Source organism: Phodopus roborovskii, unplaced genomic scaffold (assembly GCF_943737965.1).
Source record: "Phodopus roborovskii unplaced genomic scaffold, PHOROB, whole genome shotgun sequence".
In the NCBI taxonomy this organism is placed as follows: Eukaryota; Metazoa; Chordata; class Mammalia; order Rodentia; family Cricetidae; genus Phodopus; species Phodopus roborovskii.
The window spans coordinates 19,873,540-19,897,954 of NW_026126407.1; the positions used below are offsets into that span (position 1 = coordinate 19,873,540).

The window sequence follows — 24,415 nt, forward strand, 5'->3', positions numbered from 1 at the left end:
GATCTAGCCTGGGTGGCCATGCAAGGAAGCTCCTTACTACAACACCCTGAAACCTGTGTCCTCCCGTGAATTGTGGCCAGACAAGTAAAAGGCCCTGGTGAGTAGGCAGCCTCCAGATCCCAGGCATGCTGTCCCAGCATAGTCCCAAAGTAAGGGTTCCACCGAGGGTCCCACAACTCCCCAAGAAAGAATAGGCTTGTCAAAGTCAGTCTCACACAGGTTTTCTGGTTTGTTTTTTAATTAAAACAGCAATAGGTTCCTGCCCAGAGAAAGGCTGGGATAGGCAGGCCTTTCTTCACAAAAATATATTTTCTTTCTTTTTTTAAAAACACCACCAAAGTAAACCTATTAGCTCCCATGAGCTGGTCACACTTGAAGAGTTCATATGGCTCCCCTGGTGGCCCTGTGCAAAGAGCTTGAGCCATCCTGTAGACTCCAGCCTGAACACAGGGGTAGCTGTGATCCTGCTGGTACCTATGGTTAAGTGACCAGCTTCAAACCATGCAAGAAAAACCAGCGACACCCACAAAGCAAAAGGCAACAAGGATAATAGTTTAAAAAGAAAGGCAGATACCACTAGAGGTGGCAGCTAGGGGCTAGGTCAGTGTGCCCCCTAGAGACCATTGGCCAGTGCTGAGTGAAGGCCTTAGGCAGCTCAACACATCTCCCAGGAAAGTCTTAGGGGATTCACACGGCTCATCCCCATAGTGTGTCCTCAGCACCCGAGACAGGATAGAGATGTCCCTGATCCAGGCCAGTGTACAAAGTCCATTCAGTCGTGATTTAAAATATATATACAACCTGGATGGCATCCAGGACAGTACCAAGGCTATGGCCTATCCACAGAAGCACCGGCTGCCTCCTCTTCAAGAGGCAACAGCATCTGTGGGGGGTACACAGGCTCCTCCAAATTCATCCATTGGGTGGAGGCCTGAGACCCTGGGAGCAGCCACAGCAGAGGCACTGTAAGGTCCATATAGGCCTTGCCGGAAGCCCCCTGAGGTCTGATTCTTTGGCACTTGGGAGAGCTAGTTGCCAAGCCAGACAGAACAACCCCCTCTATTCTTCCTGGAATGCCCAGGACCAGAATGGCAGTAGCTTATGGCTGTAGGTAAGTGCTGCCCCAGCAGAGGGGTATGGGATGCTGGCAGACCAGTGGGATCCCAGGCCAGTCTCCTATGAATCCTCTCCCAGGATCTCCTTCACAAAGGCAGCAATGTCTGTCTTCTTAGTTTTGTGCAAGGTGAAGAAAGGATGTTCCTAGTAGGAAACAGAGGCACAATTTCTGGGGGGGGTGAAAGGGTACAGGAGGAGGTATAAAGGGGACCCCCCCCCACGAGCCTGATCCACCCCAGCATAGTCCTCCTGCCTGGCCAACTCCTGCTGGTCCTTCTAGGACCACTACCCCTATAAGCCCTCCAAAACCATCAGATCTTGTGGCACTGCCTCACCCTCCTGTAGTAGTCCCCCCCCACACACACACACCATATAAACATCTCTTCTTAAGGGAACCAGGCCTCTGTTCTACCAGATCCTCTACCCTTCCTTCATCAGCAAAAAGCCAATATTCATCCTTCCAGGCTCAGTTCAAATGGCATCTCCTCTAGGAAGCTTTCTCTGATGCCACAGTGACTCCTCTGCCCTATTGTCACAGCACTGTGCATCTTTCCACAAGGCCTGGGTAGAGTATGTGAACAAAGGTAAAAGGAAGTGTGTGCAGAAACTAGGCAAAAAGAGCTACCCCTCCACCCTTGATGCAACCCTCTTCCAGACAGCCCCACCCCGCCACTACACAGCACAGGGGGCAGGGCAGGCACTTCCCATGTACACTCACCATCAGCTCCAGGTAGCTCATGCGCTCCGCAGGGTTCTTCCTTAGGCTAAGAAAGAGGGCAGTGAAGCCAGGCTCACACGGAGGAAGCGAATCTAGACAGGCTGGGCTTGCCCCCATTAAGCAGCATACTCCTGGGGCTCAGAGAAGGAGCGAGACTGTCTGGAGGCCTCGCAAAGTCTGGGGGTCCATGGGTGCAAACTAGTCTTACAGCAACTTTCCCTACCTCTTGGAGTTCAGTTGTCTCCATACTGAACCAGACTATGTCCATGACACCAACCCTGAAATGTTCTGCCTATAGATCACATACTAGATTATCCTTTATCAGAAGGGAAGACTTCAACCAATGGTTCTGGAGCAAAAAGGTCCAATCAGAGAGGGTCAGACTAATCAATGAGCCTTGCTATTAGCCTCATCTGCTCTCAGTTTTTCTTGTTTTCTATTGAGAGGCTTTGTCTTGTTCTCTGAACATCTCTTGGCCCACAACACACAAACATTGGTTTGCTCTCACATTTAGAATATATTTTCTAAATCTCTTTTGTAATCCCAGAGTTATTTACAACCATGTGGTTATTTAGTTAAGGTTAAAGAGCACAGTTTGTATAATTGCTTTTTTTAATTCTTTTATATAACTTTAAACACATTTTTTATAAAGCTTCTAGGTACCAATAAAGGCAGACTTCATTATGCATCTTAATCTTCCATGATATATATTACCCCCCCACACACACACACACACTATTCTTCCCTTCTTTGAGTCTACCTGATTCGTCCTTATCAGGAAAGTCTAAACTAAAACCTCCCACTGGGACTCAGGTTTTGTCCATGCTGAAGCTGTCACTACTTCCTACCTTTTGCTACCATGTGGCTCAAGGGTTTGCTTGTTGCAGGAGCAGAGAATACTTACCACTGGCTAGTGAAGTCCACAAACTCAGGGGAGAACTTGTCAGCTGGGAGTTGTGGGGATGGTTCCTCCACCACCTGCTTCAGCTGCTGAAACGGTGTCCCCCAAGACTCATAAGGGAATCGCAGAATGGCCATCTCAATCTGTGGTAGGGACAGCAGAGTCAGCAGGCTACAGACATCAGATGACCCAGACTTTGTACCCAGAAGCACAAAATGAAAGGAACCCAGCCATCCTTCCCCAGCACCCAGGGCCAGACCAGTGGTGCTGTCACTGACTGCCCTCACACCTAGCAACAGGCCAACTCCTGGGATGCCAGTATTAAGGTCCTCTGCTCAGGTTAACAAAGCTAGCTCAGACTAAGTCTATCCCTAGGCTAGACTAGGTTTGACCACCACTATCTTTTCAAACAATCTAAATAAAACTGGAAGATTTTCATCTAACAACTTTGGTTCCAGATATTTTGCTAGACATGAGGAGTGGCAGCCACAGACACCTTCCCACAGGCAGCAGGCAGCAGAGTATTCACTGTGTCAAGTCCTAGTCCCTATGACCCAGCTACTCCCTCTCCAATACCTCCCCACCACAGACTTTAGTATTCAGGGCCACCTATCTGGCTATTGCTTTTACTAGTGGGGACAACAGAGTAAGGCAGACTCTCCCGCATGGATACCTCCTCACTGGAATGGCAGGCTATAACCATCATAAGGAATGGAAGAGATGCCATTCAAGCAAATGCAACTGGCACCAGTTAGAACACTAAAAGCAAGCTCAGAAGGGGCTTTTCTGTCAGTCCCCAGGCCTTTCCAGCCAACATGAGACCAGCATGGCAGGAGGAGAGCATGTGTCACCTTGCCTGTCTGTCCACAGGACAGAACCGTGCAGACTCAGTACTGCCTCAATATTTCCAGAATCTACAGTGGGGCCTCTCTGCAGTCTATTTGAGAGAAAGCTCAGTAGCACCCATATACCTAACAAAAAGCACCAGAGCCTGGGCCTTAACCATCTTGTCTGATAATCTTTTTTTCTAAAAAGCTTAGAAAATGATAAATAAAAACTGTCTTGGCAGCAAAGATGCATAAGGCATCTATCACAGGAAATTATTTACAGGAAGACTGACCAGCCCCTGCAGGCAGCCCTCCTCTAACAGCTGAACATCTGGGAGAGAGTGGAAATGGTTGACACCACTCAAGCCAGTCAGCACTTGGTCAACATTCTTCCTGGTTGAGAACCTTCCTGAGTGTGACCTGTGTATGTGAGGGTAACCCCCCCCCTTGTATTCTGAGACAGAAAATGTGTGTGCCCTGAGCTCCCGAGGCCACCAAGAGGAATACACTGAAACATGTGAGTGCTTCCTGGGATGGCAGGAATAGATTCTAGAAAATCCAGAAGACAGCCCAAGCCTTGCTCCTATTTCTGCAGCCTGAAATGCTACTGTAAAACCTTGGCCCCAGCCTTCAAGAAAAAGCCACTTTAAAAATAACACAATGTCCTACCTGAAAGTCGTGCAATTAACCATGGGAAGACTCTTAAAACAACTAGACATGAGGTAATCAAGAAAATGGGCAGTATATCTTGGTAACTGTGATCCCAGGTGGTCAGAATGTCTCTTTGTTAAAGGTTATTGCAACTACAGATACATTGTTCTTGCTATATAAGCTAAGGTAGCAGGGCATTTTTGGCTCACACATGCATCTTCAAAGAATTCAACTTCAATGTAACATTGTGCTGGCTAGTTTTACATCAACTGGACACAAGCTAGAGTCATTTGGGAAGAGGGAACCTCAATTAAGCAAAGCTCCCCACCAGACTGGCCAGTGAGCAAGCCTGAGCATTTTCTTGATTGATTGATGTGGGAGGCCCCAGCTCTGGGCCAGGAGCAGCAAGTCAGTAAGCAGCATTCCTCCAGGGCTTCTGCTTCAGTCCTGCCTCCAGGTTCCAGCCCTGACTTCCCTCAGTGAAGGGGTATGGCCAGAGAGCTGTGTGCCAAAATAAACCCTTTCCTCCTCACGTTGCTTTTGGTTATTGTGTTTTATCGCATCAATAGGTGAATTAAAACTCTCTGAGAGGCAGTTCAAGAAGGCAGAGGCCCATCCCTACACCTGGACTTAGAGTTATCTGTACAACTCAATCCTAATGGCCTGGCCCCTCTACCTCCTTCCAAGCCAAGGATCCACCAAGCCTAAGCCTGGAGAAATACAACAGGAGGCTATAGCAACAGGTTCCTGGTGTGAGGGGGAAAAAAAAAAAACTCACCTTTTTTTTTTTTTTTGAGTGTTGGGAAAGATATTGAGACAGGGTCCCTCAAATTCACTATGAAGTTGAACTCCTGATCCTTCTGCCTCTGCCTTCCAGAGTACCACATTACAAAAGGGTGCTATCATAGCACAGAAGGGTGCCATTGTGTCCAGCTAAGAGTTCAACTTCTTGATTTGGAAATCACTTGCAAGAACTATACTTAGCATCGGCTGGGATTTCTTGCTCTATACCAATGGCTGTAGGGAAAAGGCTGACATCACAGAATATAGAGAATATTCATGATGGTTAAAATGAACCATCAGGAAAGAGGACCTGTAACTCCCATATGTCCTCTTACCCAAACAGGAATGTTTGATGATGCATGGTTTTTTGTTTGTTTGTTTGTTTGTTTGTTTTGTTTTTTGTTCCCCCCCCCCCCTTGGATACAAAAACCAACTCTTTCTGGGATTTAAACTACTTGGAGTCCATAGACCCCACACAGACACACCACACCCTACTGGACCAGCAAGTACTGCACCCAACCCAGACAGTACCATGGTGATGCCGAGGCTCCAGACGTCAGACTTGACATTGTAGCCCTTCTGATTCAGCTCAGGGTTGATCCTCTCAGGCTGCAAGAGAGACTAGAAGGCTTGAAGACCTAACCAGCCAAGGCTTTCTCCATTAGACCTTTCCTCTTCTATTTCAAAATGGAGTGCCATCAGGTTCCCCTGCCCATAAGCTGTAGGCCAGCAAGAATCAGAGAATCCCTGCCTTCCCACCAGGCCCCCAGTCCTAAAGAAAACAGGGATCACAGATTCTACAGACGATAAGTCCATCCAAACAGGGATCTTTGAGTGTAGGTAAATGGTGGCAGGGTCCCTATGGAGGAGGGTACAACTGAAAAAAATCCAGCCCTACATAGAGGCAGAATCTTGTCCTGTCCTCCACCTAGCCAGGATGACCCCACTTACAGCCATGTAAGGCTTGCAACCAGCATCCATTGTCTTTGCCACAGAGTCCACCAGGTAGCCACTGATGCCAAAGTCACACATCTTCACATGCCCCTCCTTGTTGATGAGGACATTGGAAGGCTTCACATCTACAAGAAGAGCATACCTTTCTCAGCCTATGCCAAGTGAGATACTACCCCTCTAGTGCCCTGTGGTCCAGCAGCAGCCTACCCATTGCCCCAAGGATAGGGCAAGGGAACAGAGGCAGTGAGATATGCAGCACCAGGCCCCATCACACAGCCAGACAATGAGTCAGAATGTACTTCAGCCTATCCTTACCAAAGAGAAACATCAGAGGCCTGTGGACACGACCCAGATACTATTCATGCATACTACCTGCTATAGACACAAATCTAGGAAGCAGAAGGCAGTGGGTGGGTGAACAATAGGGTGGGTGAAGGTGATGGGTCTGTATGTGCAAATGATGAACCCATCCCCTGCCTCACAGGAGATCGGAACCTCCAAGCAAAGGTCCATGTAGATGTGGAAAGACAAAGATGCATAGAAAAGGACACACGGTTCCATACCAAAGGGCCAACAATGATGACTTGAGGACAGAACTGGGATGAGTACTAAGTACAGTGCAACCAAGTCAGTAGGAAGTTTGTTTTGAGAAAGGAGTACTTTGTAAAACAGCCTTGGCTATCCTGGAACTAGCTCTGTAGACCATGCTGGCCTCGAACTCACAGGGAGGGATCCACCTGCTTCTGTCTCCCGAATGCTGGGAATAAAGGGTATGCCACCACTACCTGACAGGAGGCTGTTTCTTAATAACTATAACCCTGGAGGGAGAAAACCAGACTAGTGGGCCCAAGGGCAAAGGAGCCCAGAAAAGCTCAGGATGGTTGTGTAAGAGGGAGCCTGGATCAGATCCCCCAGAGTGACATGCCACAACCTAGACATTTCATGGCACATGAACTGCACACATGAATGAGAAGTAGGCAATGGGCCCAGGAAAAGTGGAGATCCAGTTAGTTCCTCCTGTTCTGAGCACCGCAGACCCAAATGCAGAAAGTGAGCCATGCCGCCCCCCCCCAGGTGTACCACAGTCTGCCCCTCCCTGAGCCTGGGGGGGGGGGCTGGTGGAGGACACTGACCTCTGTGGATCACAGACAGCTTGCTGTGCAGGTGCTCCAGGGCCCGCACGATCTGAATGGAATGGGAGAGGCAGGACTGATGTTATTCCAGGTAACAAACTTCATCCCCTCTAAACACATCCCAGCACTCAGCTCCTGCCCACACCCCAGATGTGCCCATTTGGCTGTCCTGAGATAGACTTGACAGCTTCCTGCCCTTCTTCTCACTCCACAAATCCCAAACACTGCTGACCAAGGGCCATCCCCAAGACCAACCAGGTCCCCAGGTTTCTCTCACTCCCTTAGTAGAGCTACCACTGGGGATTAGGAAAGAGAGAAGCTAGAGGCATGGGATAGTTTAAATGCTTCCAGGTGCAAATAGGTTTAAAGAGCATCCTTGATTCCACTGCCCCCACCTCCCACCCCCACCTACTCACCACCACCACCACTCCGCTGTAGCAGTGTTCAAATCAGAGTTGCTGCCCTCCTCTAGAAACAGTAGACTCAGAAAGCAAACATTTCCCTAATGCAGCCCAGACCTCTGAGAGTGACTATGGGATGTCTCAGAATGAGGCAGTACTAAGCTTCTTTCTTCAAAATGGGCAGGAACCTGAGAGCTACATTTATGGGTTTGGAGGCAGGGAGTGGCCAAGCCTAAGAAGCCCCAGCCTGTGATCTCCAAAATATACAAAGAAACAAAGAACTCAAGAAACTGGTCAACAAAACACCAAATTAAAAAATGGGGTACAGAACTGAAGAAAGAATTCTCAATAGAGGAAATCAAAAAGGCTGAAAGACACTTAAGAAAGTGCTCCACATCCTTAGCTATCAGGGAAATGCAAATCAAAACAACTTTGAGATACCATCTTACTCCTGCCAGAATGACTAAAATTAGAAACACCAATGACAACTCATGCTGGAGAGGATGTGGAGAAAGGGGAACACTCTTCCACTGCTGGTGGGAGTGCAAACTCATACAGCCATTTTGGAAATCAGTATGGCGGTTCCTCAGGAAATGGGAATTAGTTTACCACAGGACCTGGCAATCCCCCTCTTAGGCATATACCCAATGATCCACATCCATGCAACTAAGACATGTGCTCAACTATGTTCATAGCAGCATTATTTGTAATAGCAAGAACCTGGAAGCAACCTACATGCCCCTCAACTGAAGAATGGATAAAGACGTGGCACATCTACACAATGGAATACTACTCTGCAGAAAAAAATAATTGAACCTTGAAATTTGCAGGCAAGTGGATGGCACTTGAAGAAACCATCCTGAATGAGGTAACCCAGTCACAAAAAGAGGAACATGGTATGTACTCGCTCATATATGGATTTTAGACCTAGAGCAAAGGATCACCAGCCTATAATTCACACCACCAGAGTAACTAGGATACAAGGTGTATTCTAAGAGATTCATATAAAGTCCCTCACAGAAAGGGGAAGGGACAAGTCCCCCAGAGCACATGGGAAGTGGGGGGGGGCAGTAAATGGAGAGAGAAATAGGAGAAAGAGAAGGGGAGGAGAGGAAAACACGTGCGACTAGGAAGATTAAGTCAGGGTAGGAATAGAAGACAGAGGGGAGAGAAAGAGAGAGAGAGAGAACATAAAAGTGAGAGCCATTATTGGTTTGAAGAGAAAACTGGACCTAAAGAAAAGTCTAGAGACCTACAAGACTGACTCCAACTAACAATTTGAGCAACCATGGAAACCCATAACTAAACACTGAGTAGAACTAGAATCCAGATGCAGAGAGAGAGGACAAGACCAGGTTGCAGAAACACAGAGACAGCTGACCTGAACAAGGAGGAGCCAATGGGCCCCCAGACTGATAGCTGGGAATCCAGCATGGGACTGACTCAGACCCCCTGAATATGAGTCTCAGCTAGAGGGACTGAGCAGTCTAAGGGACCTGAGACAGTGGAACCAGGATGTATTCCTGGTACACAAAAAGACCTTGCGGACACATCCCCGATGGAGGGACACTCCCTTAACCCAGAGACAGGAGAGAAGTCCTAGTCCCTACTTCAAATGACTTGACAGATCTACATGACCCCACCTGGATAGCATAGCCCTACATGTGGAATGGGGGTGGGGGGATGGGAGGGGAGGGTGGTCAGGGTGCATGTGAGAAGGAAGAGAGGGTAAGAGGAAGGAAGAGAGGGAGGGAGGGAAGGAGGGAGGGAGGGAAAAGGAACTGGGATCGACATGTAAAAAAAAAAAAAAGCCCCAGCCTGGGGCCTTTTCAGTAAGGTAATGTTCCAAGGCTTCTGAAATGCTGGGCCTGCAGGAGACAGTTGCTCTGCCAAAACTCAGTCACCAGCAGGTTCTGTGCATGCTGCAGAAAGCCAGGCCACTCACAGACACCGCAATCTCGCCCAGGATGTCCTCCGGAATTGTCATGTTCTTGTCCAGCACCTTCCGGTAGAACTTGTCCAGGGAAGTGTCCATGAGCTCCATGCAGATCCACACATCCCCCTAAGAGAACAGCCAGTGCTTAGCTGGTCCATCAATGCTTCCCAGCCCTGGACAGCCTATAGGCTCCCAGTGGCCTCCCCAGCCCTGAACAGCCTGGCCTTGAGCAACCCGGTCCAGCCTCCACCTAGGAAGGGACATGATGAACTAACTCCCCACTCCCACACATACTTCAGATGTTCCTGAGGCCCCCACCATCCCTGCCTGCCTTTCAGATTCGCCTTTCTGGCCCCTCACCATGCCACCTGGCCCTAGTCTCCTCCACCAGTGCCCTAGTGCCATAGTGTTCCCAGGGAAGCAGGAGCCTTTCAAGACTGGACACAAAGGGACAAGAACCAAGTTTCTTCACTGGTAAATAACCTCTCTTCTCCCCAGCAAACATGCACAGCCTTGGGATGGCCTCCAGGGGAGGTGGCTCAGCCAGGACTTCCTCAGCACACGGCTGACACTTGCACAGGGTGCTCAGCCCACCACATGAGAATGAAGTGGGGTCTGAGCCACCACTGGGACTTAAGAGAGTTCCAGAGGAAAGTCAAGGCAGAGAAACATCATGGACCCACTCAAGAGCTCCAACATGGTAGGTCATCATGGGAAGTCCATGTTCCATCCTGACTCTAAGGCTCACCTCACACTGTTCCCAACACTATATGCCTCCAGTTGGCTCAGGGGACAGCTCTACGCCCTTGAACATAGAGCCTATACATTGCCTCACACTCCAGTTCTCTACCCCACATCTAGAATCTAGCCTAGATACTCACCTCTCCACAGTGATAACCCTGCATGCCCACACAGGTGCTGGCAGAAAGCAAGCAGCCACAAATATAAATCTCAGCTGCCACTGGGTGCCAGGCCCCAGACCACAACCTGAAGAGACCTGCTCAGACACCTGCTTCATCTTCAGACAAGGAAACTGTGGTACAGGGTTGGCCAGGAACACGGAAGCCTGGCTCCCAAGTCTGCCTCTCAAGACCCCATCTAAGCTGTCTCAGGTAGCAGGGAGCTTGTACGGCTCTTCTCTATCCAAGGACCCAGGAACTGCACACAATAGGAGTAGCATGGCAGTAGTAGTTGGCAAGAGGTGGGCAGAGACAGAGCCTACCTCTCTGAAGAGGGCACCATAGAAGGTGACAGTGTAGAAGCAGTCAACCGTGCGCATGTTGATGTCTAGGTCCATAAGCAGGCGTTTCTGCTCTTGTGAGTTCACAGTGGCCCGGATGCGCTGCAGGAGAGAGGCATGTCAGGGCCACGTGTAGGCCATGTCCCTTACCCAGTATGTGAGGGCCAGGGCCTTGCGCAATCCATGGCCTGGCCTGGTCTGAGAAGCTCTGCCTCAATGCTGGTGATGACAGTGAGAGACAGGACCACAAGATAGGCAGTCAGCCTACAGCTCAGTCCATGCCTCCTCAAGTGCTATTCCTGGGAGGGTAAGCCCTGCTTACCTTTACAGCCATGATAGTGCCACTCTGAGCATGTCGCACCTTCTCCACCACCCCATAGGCTCCACGGCCCAGCTCTGAGATGGTCACCAAGTCATCAGCCTCCACCTCAAAGTTCTTAAGAGGCGAAAAGGAATGGAGATTAGTGATCACCACGTCAGAGACCGGCTCTTCTCCCTCACCCAGAAATAAGGAGCAGAGGACAAGTTAATCAGCTCTGAGCTTGAAGGGGCTATATGTCATGCTGTGTGACCCTGTGGAAATCACTTAGCCAATCTGATCTCTATAAAATGGGTTCAAAACTAAAAACTTGGAAACTTTGAGAGAAGCCCTTCCCTCTTTCACACACATGTCAGCAGAGGGAGACATTAGTCAATCATCTATTGAACCTTTATGGGAGTTCCCTTCCCTAGATGAGATACATGGGATTATGCAATCAGACTAACAGGACACCAGGCAGTGACGGGGGCTGCGTAGGTAAGAGCTGTCAAAAAGAGGCTCCCGGCATTTTTATCCTGGTATGTATCCCCAAGTCATGCTCCTCAGTGGCAGGTAGTCTCCCCAGGCCCTCAGAGGTATGTAAATACAGAATCCAGGGTCTGACCTGAGGTCTGGGGCCCAGGAGCCTACATGTCTGCCCAACATGCTGTTTCCAGGTGATACACAAGTGGGAGATTCATAGCCCACTTTCTGAGGTAGGCAGTTCTGGGCTTCCCACAGCCCTATACATCAGGTGGAATGTACTTCTTCCAGATAGAAGGTCTAAGGGCAGGTGGTCCAGGGCCACAACCAGCAAGATGGGAAAGAAGCTCTTCCCCAGAGTCCAGCTCTGTCTACCACCCACAACCACCTCTCAAAGACCCTGTGGGATGAAGCAGGAGGCCTCCCAGGGTCCAGTCTCCACCCACCCTGTCTCCGATCGTGATGAAGGTCCGGGAGTCCAGGTTCCGGGGTGGTCTGTGGAGAAAGCAGATCCATAAGCTTCTCTGGGACAAGAAACAATAGGGGGTAAGAGGGTGAAATTGGGGTCATTGGGACAGCTTACACAGCCACCTCATTTCATTGATTACTGAACATATACTAGGTTATTACAAGTAATGGTGTTGCCAGGCAGCCCTGAGAGAGTGCCCAGGACAAGGACAGGGACAGGGAACAAACAACCAATGCTCCTGAGTCTCCATTGGATCCACCAAGGCTAGATTGAGAAGGAACAGCTCTCACCTACCCCGACCCCTATGCCCCTGCTTCTTACCCACACTCCTGGCCTCCTTCAGAAAGGTTCTCCAATTCTGAACAGAGTGAGAAACTTAAGGTATACTCACGTGGGATTGGGCACCAGTGGCTTGGACACACAGGCTATCCGTAAATCCTTTTTCCTTTTGGATTTTCCTGAAGTGGAAAGAAGACAGGGATCTGGTGAACTCTTAGTGCTGGGCTGGGAAAAGCTGAGGATAGAAACGACTCGGGCTCCTGGTCCTCACTACCTGCCCCTCCAGACACAGATACCCAAGAGTCAGTGTGATCGATGCCAAGAGGAGCCTCAGGGCCTTGAAGAATGCAGAGCACAGTCCCACTCAGGCTCAGGCCCCACCACAATGGCAAAGTCAAGCCCCACCCTCCTAGGAGCTGCCCGCAGCTGGGAGGCACCAGACAGCTGTGCCTATAAGACACACACACACTCAAATGTTCAGCTATGCATGAGTTTCCAGTCCTCTTACCACCAGGAATGGAATGTAGTCTGCCCAGTACCAATGTTCCTAACCACACAAAAGCTCATGTCCTAGGTCTCTGCTATGGTTTAAGCTGTTTCTTTAAAAACTTACATGTTAAAGTCTTGACCCAGTACCCAAGAATGTGACCTTATTTGGAGAACAGTTTTTATTTTTTTAACAGAGTTAATTAAATCAAAATGAAGTCATTAGGGTTGGCCCTAACCCAGTATGACAGGATTGGTGAGTGTGTGTTTGTGTGTGTGTGTGTGTGTGTGTGTGCCTGTGCGCGCATGCACATACGTGCGCAGGGGATGAAACCTAGAGCTTTATGTCTGCCATGTAAGCCAGTGCTCTTCCAGCTCAACTGGTATCTTTGTAATAGAGGAAATGGGTACAAAATAGGAAGTCAAATGAGGCACAGAAGATGCCACCTCTGAGCCAAAGAGAGAGCTTGGAAGAAAGCAGGTAGAGCCTTCCTGCGTGGCCTTTGGGAACTGCCTACCCTCCCCACAGATTTTCACTGTGGAAGCTGCCTTCTCCTTGGGACTTTATAAAAGCAGCCCTTGCTGCTTGGTGGTCTTTCCACTAGGGTCAACCTTGGTGAGGGAGCAGCAGACTGAGCTCCATTCAGGTCCCTACTCACTGTACTTCCACCCCCTGAGCCTCAGTTCTCTTATTGGTTACAACACAACAGACACCCACTGGGGCAATGGGGACTTAGCCTGGTGCACAACTTGAATGGACTACCCCAGGATCTCTATCTCCCACTCCTAAGGTCACAGGGCTCAGCACCCATCACTGGCAGCTCGAATTGACTCCCTCAGCCTCAGCTTCTCCAGACAGTAGAGGCAGCACTGGCCCCCAAACAGGGAGAAAACTCCAGGGAAAAGCAGGATAAGAAAGTAAGATGCAACAAGTCTCAGTGTCACACAGGACACAAAAGTACTGATCAAATGCCTGTCCTTCACAGAAGTTGCAGGCAACTACCACCAGCTTACTCTGGCTACCTAACCCTACAGCCAGGAACTGTCCACCATAGCTGCCACCACCTGCCCAGGAGACCCCAGTTCTTGAAGCCATGTCTAAACCAGATTCTGGCAATTCCAGTCATAGCCACACACAATCCAGAGCTTGGAATGTGACTCAGGCAGTAAGGCCTGTGTGTTCAGGCCAGCTCGGAGTGACTCTCAAAAGTACTGCCCTTGATGGGCAGCTGGGCTCACCACAGACCCCTTTGGGAGGTTCTCATTGTGCTGGGGGGACAGGCCCTGGATCTCCTGCACCTCTGGGTCCAAGTCTTTGCCAGGTATGACCTCTGGCTACATGTGCTAGGGTTAGAGTTAGGCAGCTGCAAAAACTATGTGCCCAGACTGGTGTGTGTACAAGTTATCTCTCTGCACTTTGGCCTGTACTATCTAGTTTTTGTTCCTGATATGAGGCCCTTTGCAACCAAAATATAAAGTGTTCTGTAATAAAATGCACAGCTCTGCTTGGAACATCTAGAGCCACAGCCTGACCCCCGGCCCTGGCAAACCTGCCAAACAAAGTAGAGCTCATAGTGCTACCGGCCCACGTGACCTGCACTTTCGGCTCTCCGTGTCTCTTGCGGTGGATTTGGAGATGTTATAAGATGTGCCCTTTTCCAGGCCTCAACTGCCCCATCTGTCAAGGTCATGCCCACCCACAGCTACAGTTGGGTATGGTGCTGAGTTTCTCCTACCTTCCCAGGCTGGGCAGCACACATCCAACTACCCTGCAGGGCCAGCAGCCTGTGTCTGCAGTGACCTGACATGCCGGTGCAGCTATGCCAGCTGTCAGAGGGAATAGGCAAGGCCACCATGGAGACAGCCCAGAAACAGACTCAAGCCACCAGACACTGCTGGCACTATCCAATGCCAGTGTCAGGGCTGGGCCCACATGGTCAGGCAGCCTGAGGCTACCCAGGTGTGGCCCAAGGTAGTGACTGTCACCACAACAAACAAGAGGCTCTTGGCCACTGTGAGCAAACCACAAGCCCGCCAGGATCGCAGGGTCCTTTGTGCAGGCCAGCCTAGTACCAGGCATCTACATCACTCACTCCAACCTCATAGCAGCAACTCAGACAAGAAGTGAAGAAGTTGAAGCTGAGAGTGATTCAACCCCTATCCTGAGAATTCTACCATTGATATCAAAGCACCCACAGATGAGGGAGAAATTCTGGCCCCATCTCCCCCTCCTCCGCCCTGCACCACCTCACACCGCACCCCTCACACTGCCTTGTTTGCCACCTTATTCCCTTTGCACATACTATGCTCTCTGCCCTTCCACCCTATCTAGTCTTGTACCTGATCCTGCAACTTAGTCCCCTTGCACTGAGTCCTCCTGGCTTCTATTGACACTTCTCACAGATACTTTCCCAGACAAGCCACTCTGGAGCCAAGTGGCTGGGTTCAACTGTTATTCTGTCATTTCTTTGCTATGCACTCTTAGGCAAAAGATTATGCCTCTCTGGGCACCAGGGCCTCAGTATGATGTGGAGGAGACTGGCAGACCTCCCAAGACCTGGCAGTGCCCAACAAAGGATAGATAGACAAGGGAGAGCTATCTGAGGCTACCGCCCCATGTTACATCCCCTTCTCCATAGCTCCATGAGGGACAGTTTTTCCACTGATCCACTGTACAAGTCAGGCAAGAGGAGAGATGGCTTGACAAAGGGCATTGAGAGCATCTGGTGAGGTATGGATATGATCTTCAACAGGCTGGCTTGCTCTAGCATTAAACCATCAGCAGGGACAGCCTGAGAGCATGCCACTTGGAGAGAGCCCTGCACCATAAGACAGCCCATCGTTTCCAATGATAAAAGTGACCTTTTTGCCTTGTTTACTTTCCCACCCCTCCTGCCAGGGCTTAATTTGGCATCTGGTTTCCAGGAGAAGGCCTGGGCCTGGGCAACTAAGCTAACCAAATTGGGAGCTGATACTGGTGCTTAAGTGTCAGGGGTAAGATGTCCCATCTTCCCACTCAGCTCGACATCTCCATCCAGCAGTCTTTTAGAGAAGAAGCAAGGCCACCCACAACTAAAAAACTAAAAAGGGAAAACTGAGGTCCAAAGAAGAAGTGGGCTTTTTGGTGAGCAGCCTCCCCCTGGGCAGCTAAAATGTGCCAGCTTCAAGTGCCTGGAGGTCAACTGAGAACTGGTTGGGGTTGTCATAGAATAACTGAGCCAGAGCCTCCAGAGATGGCAGCAGAGGCAAGCACAGATAGGGAAGGGAAGAACCTAAGGCTACCAAGGTCATAGCCCCTACTGATTCCAGGGCCCAGTACTGGATTCACAGATCAACATGAGCAAGAGTCCTTCTCCTCTGATCACACCTCACTAGGTGGGACCCTTCATCCTGGGGGCTGCAAAAATGTCTTTGGCTAGAAATGATGCCTCTGGCAGCCCACTCACTCCTATTCCCATGGCAATTCAGTGAGTTACATGCCAAGCCGAAGTCCTGGCCCTTGGCTCCCGAGACACAACCTACCTCTTGATTATGCCCAATCTTGCTGCAAATATCCAGGACCCTTTGAGGCCCAGTCCCCAAGGAGCCTGACCTGTCACTGCACACTTGCTGACTCAAAACAAGCTTCTGAACTCGGTGACATTTGCAGTGATGCAGGTGACCAATGCCAAGATTGTTCGTGTAGCCACATAGGCAGGCACCAGACAAGTTGGGGCAGCCAGAGAAATACTCACCCACATAGACTCTGAGCTGTCCTAAACCAGCACCTCCATCAACCAGCACACATCAACCTTCCACTGGGGTCCAGTACAAATGAATCCAAAGCCAAAAGTCAAAGAGGCAGCGTAATCGTAGCCAGCTAACTCGGGCTTCCTCCCATTCTCATCAGGGCTGCCCTGTAGTCCAGGATGCCCTGCATCTGTATAGATGCAGCCTGGGCCTCAGTTGGGCAGAGGGCTAAACACACCTTGGGCACACCAAAGTTCAATTTTATTTATGCATTTTGAAACACTCTTCTGTAAGAACTCACTGTGTACTATACAGCTGAGGATGACACTGAATTTTTCTTTTTGAGGGAAGGTCCCACTATGGTCTCTGATTCCTAAGTGCTGAGACTAACGGTAGTCACCATCACGCCAAGCTGCAACATTGAACTTCTGATCCTCTTGCCGCCACCAACTGAAGGGGCTGGGGATATAGCTTAATCTGGGGATATAGCTTAATTGGTAGAGTGCTCACCTAGCATGCATGAGGCCATGAACTGAATCCCCAGAGACTCTGAGTTTGATTCCCAACACCACATAAAACCAGGAATAGAAGCCAGGCGTTGGTGGTGCGTGCCTTTAGTCCCAGCACTTGGGAGGCAGAGGCAGGCGGATCTCTGTGAGTTCGAGGCCAGCCTGGTCTGCAGAGCTAGTTTCAGGACAGGCTCCAAAGCAATACAGAGAAACCCTGTCTGGAAATACAAAAAACAAAACGAAACAGGAGTGGTTTTATGAGACTTAATTATTTATCAAAAAAAAAAAAAAAAAAAAAAAAAAAAAAGGACAGAAAATAAAGTGCAGTGCTGAGGGGGAGTAAAGGGAACGTGAGGAAGAGGGAGGGAAGGAAAGCATAACCAGGAGGGGTCTCAGAGTAGCTTCATACACGGGAGGAGGGTCCAGTTGAGCTGCTCAGGGTCAGGGACTAGCTGTGGGAGCTGCTGGACACAGCATCCCTGAGAAGTCAGGGCAGCCCTAGAACTCCAGCTCAGCCAAGGCACTACTGCAATTCAGAAGGCAGGGAGAAGAGTCAGGGTAGGAACTGCTGACTCTCCCAAGGCCAAGTATGGCTAGGCTTGTTGTGCCTGCCTAGTAAGACAGAGCATTGTCTCTGCTCTTTATGTGAAATTGGCACACAGACCTGACAGATACATGCAACATGAAAAAACAATCAAGGGGAGGTATGAGAGAATTCAGAATGAGCCCTGCAGTCCCCAGACTAGCACCAGGTCCGACTTCGATGAAATCCTACCACCTAAGAAACTAGCCCAGAAGATTTTTCCCTGAGGTCAGTCCCACACCTCCCAGGCTTCCCTCACTTAATGCTTTCAATGCCAGTGAACAACAAAGCTGAGTGACAGGGACAGATCTGCAGAAGGGCCCAACCACCTCAGTTCTGTAATCCCTTCTTGATTTCCTCAGGATTCCCAGGCAGTAATATTAGCCTACAGCTGCAGCTTAGGAAGCAGAGGAGAAGGAGATCCTAGAGCAGCAGTTCTCAACCTGCAGGTGGAGGCCCCTTCAGGGATCAAAAGACCCTTTCTCAAGGTCACCTGAGACTACCAGAAAACACAGAGATTTACACTAGGATTCATAACAGTAGCAAAATTGCAGCTATGAAGTAACAATAAAATACGTATGGTTGTGGGTCACCACAACATGAGGAACTGTATTAAAGGGCCACTGCATTAGAAAGGTGGAGAACCACTGCCCTAGAGCACAGCAAGCTCTGGCTCTCTAACTAGAGAAGCCTTGTATCACACATCCTAGGAGTACATCCTCAGAGGCTATTTATTCACCTCTAATGAAAAGCAGCCACAAGCCCATCAATTAAATAATAATAGATGCCATTTGTTTGGGAAACACTATCTCCCATCTTTACTACCACCCTGCCTGGGTGAGTTGCTTCCTCCCACTGCATAAAAGAGGACTGAGAGGCAAAAATGACAGCCATTTGCCCAGGTGAGGAAATAATGGAGTCAGGATCCTAGGCCCATTATACCACAGCTGCAATGCCCAGAACCTGGCCACTGGATAAGGCTATCTGGATCTACACAGGCTTGCACCTTCATTTTGCTGGGGAGAGGGGGGATCAGAAACCTGCTTCTCTGAAAGATGGACCATACCCACAAAGTATTGAGAATGAGCCAGATGCAATTTGTTCAATGTCACATTGCAAAATGGGCAGAGTGGGAATCTGACCCCAAACAGTTCAACCTGGCTGACCCTGCAAGGCACTGCTCCTGGCTGTCCCCAGGCCCTGTTCCCTGGGCTAGGGGCAGTCAACAACAGCTGCCACCTACTCCTATGTGGTGAGCAAGAGGAAGCAAGAGTCGTTTACCTAACAGAGGAAGTTCCTGGACAGGACAGGAGGGCCTGCCCAGAATCCCAGCCCAGCTCAAGAACAGACCACCTGTGGCGACCAGCCCAGGGCCAGGGCAGCCTACGGGGCCAGGTATGTAAGCCCCTACCACTGCCTGCTGGGCATTGCCCCTTTAAGCTATAGGCAGTGACTGGCATGCCTGTGGTGAGTCAGCATCCAGCGCCTGCTGACTCACCCACCGGAAGCCTGGCTGCCTCTCCCCACACAGGCTGACTGGGAACTTTACTGCCTTCAGGCCCTGAGCCACAGGCTGGCTGATAGAGAGTTTCCTGTGCGTCACACTAGGACTGGGGGAAGTCCCCAAGGTGCCACCCTCTAGTCTTTCCAACTCCCAGGACAGGAGGAAAGCTATAACCATAGCAGGCATGGCCAGGACAAGACATTCAGTGCTCCTGTAGCCTCACTGGGCTGCCAGGGGCACCAGCCACCAATAAACTCCAGTGATGACAACCCCCACAGGGCACCAAAGGCCATCCCTACCTAACAATATATACAGTGTTCCCCAATGACAAACAGGACATGAAGACCCAGATCACCGTGAGCACAAGTGTCTTTCTACCAGCTACCCTTGGCCTCTGACTGCAGCCAGTGGCCCACTAATGAGCAAAGCGGCGGGAAGAGTCAACAAAGCAGAGGGAACTACAGGCCACTCACATTTGGGGAGAACCTCTCAGGCTTGGGCACAAAGGACAGGCTGCCAATGTCCAGTGGGAAGTTCACAGATAAAATTCCCCATCAAAGGTCAGGTGCTACCACTCCCTGCTCTGTTCAAAGTCCTCAGCAAACAGGCTGGCAAGATGGTGTGGCAGGTAAGGGTACTTACTGCCTAGCCTGATGACCTAAGTTATGTGCCCAAAATTCACATGGAGGGAGGTTGATCCACATGGCTGAATGAGAGAACTGACTCCCATAAAGTGCATTCTGACTTCCAGAGAGACCTCTATACATGTGTTATTCTGTGGCATGCATGTACATATACATACATATATAAGTGTAATTTTAAAAAAATAATTAAGTCTTCTGCAAAGGTAGAAAAGAGTTCCTGGCAGGCAGGGCCCACACTGGTGCAGACTCAGTAGGGCCTGCACCTGAACCTTTGCATTTGTTGCAGGGTCACACTGGAGGAAGCATCCACAGTTAAAAACCGCATGCACAATAGGTGGTCCTCTGCTTCAGCAAGCCTTCTGGTTCAGAGGACATGGGGGTGATGGGCAGGATGACAATGTCCCACTTCTCCCCCTCAGCACCTCACATAGGAATGGGATGTGGGGAGCACTGGGGAGATAAGCTTAGAGTCCTGCTGCTGTAGCCATGCTCTGTCCATCACAGTTGTTAGCCTCTGTATATGGTTAGTGTCCTGTCCCTGAGCTTCTGTTAATGGGCAAATGGAGATATGGGGAATAAACAAGGCAATATATAGCAGGTGGTATAGCACAAAAAGCTTGGTAAGTGACAACTCAAACATTTTTAGTGAATGGATACTGCCACTCCACCATCACAGATGTCTCCAGACTCCCTAAAAGGCTACAGGAATCCTGGGCCTTAGAGAGAGTCTAGCTTCCACCCAACCTGTCCAATATCATGTTACCTAATCTACAATCTGCAAATTTATCCTGACCTTATCAGAAGAAAGACCCAGAGAGTCCAGTGCCAGGCCTCAAATCACCACAAGGGTCATCAGTATCCCCAGTCAATGCTTTGCTATGTCACTCACAATCTCTCTCCCCTGTAATCTACAACTGCAACTTTTATTTTGATGCAGCATCTCTCTCCTGGAAGAGCTAAAATACCTCTAAAACAAACACTCCTTCCAACCCTTCCTGACTGGAGCAGCATCTAATTTCCTGGTTCTCAAGTTCCACGAGGTCTGCATGCAAGTCCCTCCTCAGCCACCTCCCCCAACAAGTGCCTCCCTAGTTACTCACAGAAGTTGGGCAATGGTCAGGGATCTGGCCTCCCACTTATGTAAGATGCAATTACCCCGCCCACTGGGCTCCTGCACAGCCATGGAAGCCAGCTGCAGGGGACTGAAAAGGCCCCTGCCAGCCCAGAACAGCCTGCCCAGGACCAGGACTCCTAAGGTCGAGGTTTCCTAGGTCAGAAGGAGAAAAGGCCATTACTGCCCAAGTACCTTCTAAGTGTCCGCCATTCCTGTCATCTCTGCTCTGCAGCTGCAATCCAAAGCTGGGCCCTGATCCCACAGGGCTGAGCCCTTCCAGCGGGAAAAGCTGGAAAAAGCCAACTTCCCCCCAAACCCCAGTGTACCTCCTATGTGCCTGGCGCTACCCTGGGTTCTTGGTCATCTCGACCATGATTGCTTCAAACCATCCTACATTCAATCTCCCATCACACTCCTGGTATCCATTTCATTAATAAAGCCTAGATGTGTCAAGAGACTGGCCAGGTGAGGCAGTGGCAGGTTCAAAATGCAGAGGATCAACCCATTCATGGCTGTAGGTCCACTTTGGAACTCTTTTCTGCAGCCCAACCTACTTAGTCTCTGACCTGTCAAAAACCTTTCTCTCTTCCTGGAGAAAGAAAGGAAGGAAGGAAGGAAGGAAGGAAGGAAGGAAGGAAGGAAGGAAGGAAGACTCTTTGCCCTCCAAGTCTTGTCCCCCTCAATTCCCATGACAAATGCTGCTGCAGCTGCAGCTGCAGCCCACGCAGCATCACTGCCACCTCACAGAAATTTCCAGGAAAGCCAGTTAGTTACTTGGAGAAGGCAAGTCCCAGACTTGTACTGTTAGCGCCTGGCCCAGCAGCAAGCCCAAGTACCAAACAGCAGGTCTGAAGGCAGCAGACCAAGAAACAATAAGTGCAGGAAGAGGTCTGCTCCGACGTGCAGTGAGAAGTCAACGAGCAGCAGGTAGCATGGGCTGAGCTGCGAAGTGGAGCGGCCAGGAAGTTCTACAAAGACAGCCCTAGGGAGAAGTGCAGGCAGCCAGTGTGCAGGCCAGCAAGGCATGGGCCAAGGAGGGATCACAAGGATGGATGGAACTGGAGAAGAGGAGGAGTTCTGAGTTCAAGACTAGGCAGGTTTCCGGCATTGGGAACACAGCCCTGGGGCCCAGAGGAGAGTAAATTGCAACCGGGACACAATCCAGGAGCCTGGCCTGAGGGGGCTGGTGCAGTCCAAGGACCTTCTAGCAGGGAATCAGTGAAATCCCAGCTGAGTTCAGGATGCAGCCCAGAAGCCTAAACGAGCTCACGGTTACGCTCCAAACTTGGAGCGGGATAAGGAGAATGAGGTCCTGCCTGGGTGCAGTCCCACAGCCTACGATCCGGATTCCAATGAGATCCCGTAAGATCCCGGGCTTGGGCTGGACCAGGTCCTGGGCTGGAGTGCCACTGCCCATGCCCAGCCCGGAAGGGAGTCCAGTGTCCCGGATGGGCTCGAACTGAGTGTGACTCGGGCCGCGCGGTAGGGCGGGAGCTCCTACCTTTGGTCTGAGGCAAGCTGGCCGGCGGGCTCGCGGCGGGCGACTCCATGCTGTGGACGGTCGCGGCGGAGAGCACTAATCTAGAGGACAGCAGACTACACCGAGGCCGGGTGCACTCATGGCTGCTGGCGGCAGGCGGCGGACGACAGGCAATAGGGAGCGGAGAGGCGACGGCAGCAAGCGTCCGAGGCGGGCGGCGCCACAGCCACACTGGGCAGCGGCGGACGCCGGCCGACGGCGCCACGCAGACCCCGCCCCTCGCGCTGATTGGCCTGCCTGAAAAGTCCCTTGCCTATCAGACACCGACCGGACTGTCACGCACAAGCCCCACCCTCCGGGAGCCGGAATCCAACTCTGCTTTCCCCTAGTCCGGTCCGGCTCCGCCCTCTTGCCTATCAAGATGACAGCCCTACCCATTCGCGGGATGGTGCTGGCGTGGTCCCGGGTACCCGAGCCTGTGCCCCCCTGCGGCACAGCGTATGCGGGTCGTAATCTGGAAAATCTCAAGCTCTCTAGGATGGTCAGGCCGGACCTATACGGCTTGTGGGGTTAAGATTGCTCCTTGAATGAGATTGGACTCCTAAGTGGCTGCGCTGCTCCGAGGGTGAGCTTCCATGTGCTCCCCTGTAGAGAACATCGACCTCGGGCCTGCCTCCTAGGGCAGCAGGGAAAAGGAGATCCCGCGGCGGCGCGTGCCAGGTGAGTGTTGACCGACTGTGGGAAAGAGTTCACCGCGCCTTGCTGAGCGCACACGCTTTTAAGTCCGTGTGGCGACAGCAGCCACGAGCACCTGACACACCGGCTCTGAAGGAGCGCCAGGGTTCAGTGGTTAACCTGGTGGTGCCTAGTAACAAAGTAACTTTTGGGGTTGTAACATTATAGCCACTCTATAATGGGCTAGGGGTAGTCTCGGATAAAAAAGTGTCATTCCAAACATTGAAATACCTTTGGCCAACCTTGAGTGAGGTTCCATCTCCGCCGTTGGTCGCTGAGCCTCTGTCCTCACACTAACCAGGAGTCGCTGGGATCTGATGGAAAGCCAGGCGTAGTGAGGGCAAGAAGCACAAGGTCAAGGAATCAGTCGGAGCTTGAGTGAGTCTTAGCTCTCTGGCCCGCACTCAGGGCACCAATGCCTTGCTTGCATATTTGGTTTCTACCGCACCCTCCTCCTGTGCCACCCGCCTCCCCCATTAGGAATTCCCCACTAGGAATCCTGACTGTCTCAACCCCTGCTGTATCCCAAGGCTTAGCCCAGAGCCATGCACATAGTAGGTGCCTAAGAACTATTTGAAGAATGACCAGAGGAAGTAGGAAAGCATGCCACATACATGGGTAAAGTGATTCTAGTCCCGTGCCAGCCTCCCAGCACCAGGGTGACTCAGACAAGGTCCTCAAACAGGAGGAGTTTAATGGGTTAGTCAGACAACTTGACAAACAGCCCAGGAATCACAAACTCCATGTGGGGTGCTATAAATAGATGCAAGAGTCCTAAGAGGAGGCTCTACCTCACCTGGGTGGGGTCAAAGAAGGTGACCTTGATGGACTAGTAGCCAGGCAGAGAAGAGACCGTCCTTGGAAGAATAGAGAAGCCAGCCCAGGGAGTTGAGCTGCTCATGAAACCAGGCTAGGCTACAGCTTCAAACTAGTCAGCTGCTGAAGTAAGGGGCATGTTGGAGGGCCACTAGGTTTTTTCTCTCTGGTCACCTCTGGCAACAGCATCTGTTGCCCTCCTGTCTCAGTGGAACATTAGCTGGGAGAGTATATGACCAATCAGAAACCGACCAGAGCAGTGAAGTCAGCTCCCAATGGGCTGCCTTTTACTCTGGCTCCCAGGAGAGCAGACCCCTCTGCAAATCAAGGGAAACTGAGGTTTAGGGTGGAAAGGGTTCAGCCTGTGTTATCATGGAGGTGTTTGAGGTAGGCGGGACCTGGAGTGATAGTTGGAGAAAGGGGGTGCTCCAAACCCAATGGGGGTGGGGAAACCCCATTCATTGAGCTGTGTGCCTAACATTGTGGGGTCAACGTTGAACAAAACAGGTACAAGGCTGCTCCCAGGAAGAAATAGACTTCTGGCCTAAGTTAAATGATAGGGTATCTCAGGCTGACAAACGCCTCTGTCCAAAAAAAAGCAGAAGAGAAACAGTGGGTCTAGAGGT

The 24,415-nt window shown here is 50.7% G+C and overlaps 1 protein-coding gene across 1 annotated transcript; it reads right to left on the reverse strand.

Moving 5' to 3' along the window:
• Positions 1-216: 216 nt before the first annotated feature.
• On the reverse strand, positions 217-22,452 carry Map2k3 (mitogen-activated protein kinase kinase 3). The gene is made up of 12 exons (XM_051180485.1): positions 22,260-22,452; positions 12,302-12,368; positions 11,888-11,936; positions 10,983-11,096; positions 10,643-10,762; positions 9,430-9,546; positions 7,084-7,135; positions 5,948-6,075; positions 5,528-5,605; positions 2,739-2,878; positions 1,835-1,880; positions 217-1,260 (listed from the first exon to the last, which is right to left on the reverse strand). The coding sequence occupies exons 1-12, from the start codon at positions 22,306-22,308 to the stop codon at positions 1,177-1,179; spliced, it is 1,044 nt and encodes a 347-aa protein (XP_051036442.1). The 5' UTR covers positions 22,309-22,452; the 3' UTR covers positions 217-1,176.
• Positions 22,453-24,415: the final 1,963 nt, after the last annotated feature.